Source organism: Cucurbita moschata, unplaced genomic scaffold (assembly GCF_002738365.1).
Source record: "Cucurbita moschata cultivar Rifu unplaced genomic scaffold, Cmos_1.0 Cmo_Scf00004, whole genome shotgun sequence".
Classification (NCBI taxonomy): Eukaryota; Viridiplantae; Streptophyta; class Magnoliopsida; order Cucurbitales; family Cucurbitaceae; genus Cucurbita; species Cucurbita moschata.
The window spans coordinates 3,810,511-3,816,470 of NW_019268520.1; the positions used below are offsets into that span (position 1 = coordinate 3,810,511).

The window sequence follows — 5,960 nt, forward strand, 5'->3', positions numbered from 1 at the left end:
AAAAAAAAAAAAAAAAAAAAAAAAAAAAAAAAAAAAAAAAAAAAAAAAAAAAAAAAAAAAAAACACATGTAGAGTTTAACACACTTACAAAAATGAAACATTTGTTTATAAAAATAAACTGCCACGAACAAAGATTGCATAATAAATGAAAGTAACATTCGAAGCATATAAGAAAGAGAGAATTACTTGGCATCCAATACTCGAAATGAGGGTCCTAGATGATTGAGACCATTGGTAAGATATTCGATATGACTTTCACGCTGAAGCTCCAACCTAGAAACAATCGAAAATCATTAAAAACCACAAGCGAACTGAAAATTCAACACTAGAAACAAAGAATTTGGAGTAAAAAAAATAATCCTAGCTTATTACATGAACTCTTGAGCACTGCGAGGAGCCCGTAAGAAAAAATCGTATATCCGAGCAACTTCATATTCCACCATCCTTTGGCATTGCTGCGTCAGCGTAAGCTTCTTCGACACCTGAGCTTCCATAGTCGGTCGTCCGACGAGACTGCACCGAGATCAGAGGGTTCCCCTTGGTTCTGCTGGAGATGAAAGCACAACGACGAACCAATTGTCTTTGGCGCGAGATTCCTACCAACCCTATATTCCCGGGTTTATGGCCCGGATCCGGATATCACCCGTTTAAGAGTGACCCGATTTTTACCGAAAAAATTAATTTTTTAGTCTCCAATTTTCACTTATAGACAAATAAATAATAATGTTTGCCGTTGATATCAAGCACTAATCTAACATTTTCAATATATTTTATAAGTATTTATAAATATAAAAAATATATTATTTTTAAATTTTAATACAAATATTATACATTAATAACTTATAACTTAGTTTTAGAATCATATAAATCATACAAAGATTTATAATTCTTTTTAAAGAATGAATTTTCAAGGAAAATTTTAAATAAAAATTAAATTGAAATTATACTCTCATTATATATAATCAAATTATTTCTGATCATATAATTAAAGAAAAAATAGAAAAAATTATAAAAAAAAAATCAAACTTTAGAGACCAAATAATTAGAGTGTTGTATAGATAAGATTTTATATTAGTACCTTATCCCTTGGCGAGGTACATGTCACCATCAAACATTCATTATATTTTAAATACCAAACTATTAAAAAAAAATCTCAAAAACTTTTTTAAAGTTTAAAATATTAATAAAACTTTAATTACCTAATACAAATTATTTTATATAATTTAACTCACAATAAATAAATTAATAAAAGTCAATTTGGTGTAAAAATAAATAAATTATACTTTTTAGCACAAGGCTTTTAGTTATGAGTTCAGTTTGATTTTGGTCAAACAATAACAAAAATTATAAATATTTAAATTAAATTATCAATTTTCACGATAATAATTGATATCTTACCGCTAAAATATGTTTAGATTGACATTTATTGATTTAATTTCAATGAATGAATTCTTTTTCCTCTATTTATATTCGATTTGGTGATATCTCACAATAATTAGATATTTGAGAATGATAACTCGTTCATATTACTTAGTTAAGATACATGGATGATGTCCAATAGAATGCGTATTTATTCCAAGTAGCTCAAAACTTATCCCTAAATAATGTACGTCTTTATCAAAACATAGGCCAGAGTGTTGAGGGTCCTAGTTACCTACTCGACACCATACAACTTGAACACCCCACATAACAACGCATCTCTACCTTTCAACTTTGTTGCTAATTTGGCTAATTGTATATATCTCTTGGTTACATGCAACGATCCTTGATGAAGACTTACATTTAATGTGACATGAGTCTTTGACCAAACATTATAATTTTGAAATTTAACGATTAAATTATTATAAACTTGGAAGTGGTATTATCATTAATTATTCCTAACAAAAATAATTTTAAAATTTTAGAAATAAATTTATGGTGTGCTAATATTTTCATTATTATTTACTTTGAAATTTTCAATTTATTGATTTAAATAAAAAATTGAGGAATATAATTGTAAGAAACCACCTGAGTCGTTGGATCAAATAAAAATTGAGGGGTATAATTGTAATAAATCTCGTAGTTTCAGCTGGGCCGTTTTCCTAAAAAAAATGAACAAATTTTGATAAAGTAAAGGCAAAGGAAGAGGGAAAAAAAGACACTGACGTGGCGGCGTACAACGAAGGCAGCCTGCGCGGAGAGCGGGTTGGCTTCCAATCCCATTTTGCCAACTATAAATATTCCGCACGCGAAAGCTATTAGCATATCAGAGAAAAGGACGACGATAATGGCGATGAAGCAGGCAGCTACAGCAGCGATTCGAGCCTTTTCTTCCTCTGTAACCTCTCAGTCGTCACCTCTCGTCAGGCACCTTCATGTAAGCGATTTTACCTTTTCTGCTGAACGAAATTGATATGTCCGATTATTGTTTTAGAAGTATCGTACTCTCCTTTTCTTCGTTCATTGCGAAGTTTGAGGTTCTTCCGGTTTTTGTGTGGAGTTTCTAAAGTTAGAAATTTGAATATTCCGCTAATCTGTTCTTCTTATGGATTGATCACTGAAATTTGGAATGTTCGTCTATCTATCTTCGATCCTGTTTTTACTCCCCTGTTGATGATAGTATGTATCCTTTTCTTTTCAGTCTCTGCTCATTAATTACGAAAACAGGATGCCTAGTTTTTGTCTGTGTCTGATTATGTGTTTAGTTGGGCGATGGATGATGAATTTATGCATTCTCGAAACTACTTTTGTGATTTGTAAGTTCCTTGGGGCTCCGATCGTGAAGATTGATTGCTAGAACAGGAAGCCTGGTTTGTGTCTTTGAGTGGTTGTGTGTTTGATTGGGAGGTGGAGCAAAGATTTATGGATAATCGTAGTTGCTTTTGTGAAGTTAGATTTCTAATCAGGAAGCCTAGTTTATGTTTCTGTGTGATTGTGAACTTGATTGGGAGGTGGAGGAAGGGTTTCTAGATAAGTGAAGTTAATTTCATGATTTATGAATATTAATTAATGCCTTCCGTTTCTACCTTGTTTTTTAGCAGGCTTCTGCAGGGAGCAAGAAGATCGTCGGTGTATTTTACAAGGCTAATGAGTATGCTGCTATGAACCCTAATTTCGTGGGATGTGTGGAGGGATCCTTGGGCATACGCGAATGGTTGGAATCTCAAGGACATCAGTATATAGTCACTGATGATAAGGAAGGACTCAATTGTGGTAAGCATCTGACATAACATTCTACCTGATTCGCCTGTCTGTATTGCCTATTTTACAAAGGGATTAGGAATTCCAAGAACTTTAGGGGTCAGACAGAACTAAAACGCCTACTCGTAGGCTGAAATGAAATAAAACTTGCTTTACCATAATTAATTAGCATAAATATTAAATTTTATCGGACTTTGTGTTTTAAATCTGTGTTCTAATTGAAGTTTGGTGGTTTTGTGCATCCTTGTTTCAGAGCTTGAAAAGCACATTCCAGATCTCCACGTTCTCATAACAACTCCCTTCCATCCTGCCTACGTAACTGCTGAAAGGATCAAAAAAGCCAAAAACTTGCAGTTGCTTCTCACGGCTGGAATTGGGTCTGATCATGTTGACCTCAATGCAGCAGCTGCAGCTGGACTGACAGTTGCCGAGGTTACCGGAAGCAATGTGGTTTCAGTTGCAGAGGATGAGCTAATGAGAATTCTCATTCTCGTCAGGAATTTCCTACCAGGACACCACCAGGTTATTAAAGGTGAATGGAACGTTGCTGGGATAGCTCACAGAGCTTATGATCTTGAGGGGAAGACAATTGGGACCGTAGGTGCTGGACGAATTGGAAAACTTTTACTCCAAAGGCTGAAACCTTTCAACTGCAATCTCCTCTATCACGACCGACTGAAGATTGACCCTGAACTTGAGAAGCAGATTGGAGCAAAGTTTGAGGAGGACATGGATGCAATGCTACCAAAATGCGATGTACTTGTCATCAACACTCCTCTAACTGACAAGACAAGGTATGTATTGTTTTTACTTTGAGAGGATAAACATATAATATTTTAGGTTGCAAGCTTTGACCCATGTCTAAAAACTCAACTCTGAAGGGGATTATTTAACAAAGAGAGAATTGCCAAATGCAAGAAAGGAGTACTAATTGTTAACAATGCTCGAGGAGCAATTATGGACACTGAAGCGGTCGTTGACGCTTGTAACAGTGGACACATTGGAGGTGATTACTGAATATAATTCTATAGCAGCCCAAGTCCATTTTTGGCTAATACTTTCGTGCATTACAGGTTACAGTGGTGATGTGTGGAACCCGCAACCAGCTCCAAAAGACCATCCATGGCGTTACATGCCAAACCAAGCCATGACACCTCATATTTCTGGCACCACCATTGATGCACAGGTATAGTATATATTCAACTATTTTCTCTTCAATGACAAAATAGAGGCTTTATTTAGTAATGATGCGATGCATATGGGAAACAATGCAGTTGCGATACGCTGCGGGAGTGAAGGACATGCTTGATAGGTACTTCAAAGGACAGAACTTTCCTGCTCAAAACTACATCGTCAAGGAAGGAGAACTCGCCCCTCAGTACCGCTAATTAGTTTGTCGGTGTGTCCTCTCCAGAGGGCTTTGATTCCTGTCGCTCCCTCTTAGTCAACAATTAGTTCCCAAAATAAATTGTCTCTGTGGGAGCTAACTTGGGCCTTTTAAATAACCTGCCACGAACAAAGATTGTAGAGTTTACCCCATTTACAAAAATGAAACGTTCGTTTAGAAATATAAACTGCTACGAAACTAATTGAAAATGAACATTCGATAGCATATTAGAAAGAGATACTCCCTACCTTATAACATGAACTCTTGGGCACCGCGAGGAGCCCGTAAGAAAAAACCGTATATCTGAGCAACTTCAGATTCCACCACCCTTCGGCTTTGCTGCGGTCCTTCGACACCTGGGTCAAGACTGCACTGAGATCAGGGATTCTCCTTGTTCTGCTCGAGATGAAAGCACAACGATGAACCAATTGTCTTTGGCGCGAGATTTCTACCACCCCTATATTCCCGGGTTATGATCCCACCCGAATCCGGATATAACCCGTTTAAAAGTGACCCGACTTCTTTACCGAAAAAAATAATTTTTTAGTCTCCAATTTTCACTGACGGACAATAAATTAAAAATGTTGGATGTTGATACTAAGGATTAGTCTATTTTCATTATGTTTTATAAATATTTATAAACATTACAAATATATATTATTTTTTAATTCTAATACGAAGATATACATTAACAAAGATTTATATCTAATTTAAATAATGTTTCTTATTTTTTATTTATGAAAAAAAATCATTTATATATTGATAGATTGATAAAATTAAAATCAAATATACTTCCATAATTTAATTATGCTAATATGTTGGTCACTAAAATTTTAAAATATACATTAAATTACAAGTTTTAAGTTAAACCAGTCAATTCAATCCTCTCCTTCACCTTCAAACACTCGTCTAATAATTATCGATTTATGTCTCTAAAAATATATTTTTTTATTGCCTTGGAAATTTCTTACTATTTTACCGATTGAGTCACGTGTATTTAACATATTTATACCTTTAAATTTTTCAATTTGATCTAATCTATTGTTCAACCGTTCTAGAACATCTGTAATAGATGGATAAATAGACAATTTTTCTCTTTTATATATCAATCTATCTGATTCATAAGAGAAGAACTTATATCAGTCTCTCAAATAATGTCTTAGACACAAATCTCAATTTTAAAAATAGTGTAATTTATTTATTTGAATTTTTATCTTATGGAATAAAAAACCTCCCATTTATATTTAGTAGGGATTTTAGTTTTTAAAAATCAAAATTTAGACCCCAAATTTATAATTTTAGATGTTAAAAGAGGTTATTAGACGCAAAATATTAAATTAGTAGACTATATTTACAAAAAAAAAAAAAAAAAAAAAAAAAAAAAAAAAAAAAA

General features: G+C 33.6%; 2 protein-coding genes across 3 annotated transcripts in view; one reads left to right on the forward strand and one right to left on the reverse strand.

Moving 5' to 3' along the window:
• LOC111441906 (protein farnesyltransferase subunit beta) overlaps positions 1 to 592 on the reverse strand; it is a 7,128-nt gene extending 6,536 nt beyond the window's left edge. Inside the window, exons 1-2 of the mRNA XM_023079099.1 lie at positions 373 to 592; positions 187 to 273 (exon numbers count right to left, since the gene is read on the reverse strand). Of these exons, the coding sequence (XP_022934867.1) occupies positions 187 to 273; positions 373 to 494 (209 nt within the window). The 5' untranslated portion in view covers positions 495 to 592. The remainder of the gene's footprint in view (positions 1 to 186; positions 274 to 372) is intronic.
• Positions 593 to 2,226: 1,634 nt separating this feature from the next.
• LOC111441799 (formate dehydrogenase, mitochondrial) overlaps positions 2,227 to 5,960 on the forward strand; it is an 8,610-nt gene continuing 4,876 nt past the window's right edge. Inside the window, exons 1-6 of one of the 2 annotated variants that reach the window (XM_023078913.1) lie at positions 2,227 to 2,356; positions 3,021 to 3,192; positions 3,434 to 3,974; positions 4,062 to 4,186; positions 4,254 to 4,366; positions 4,455 to 4,744. In XM_023078913.1, the coding sequence (XP_022934681.1) occupies positions 2,267 to 2,356; positions 3,021 to 3,192; positions 3,434 to 3,974; positions 4,062 to 4,186; positions 4,254 to 4,366; positions 4,455 to 4,568 (1,155 nt within the window). In that variant the 5' untranslated portion in view covers positions 2,227 to 2,266 and the 3' untranslated portion in view covers positions 4,569 to 4,744. Of the gene's footprint in view, positions 2,357 to 3,020; positions 3,193 to 3,433; positions 3,975 to 4,061; positions 4,187 to 4,253; positions 4,367 to 4,454; positions 4,745 to 5,960 lie in introns of those variants that run through there. The other variant, XM_023078912.1, reaches the window with a different exon arrangement.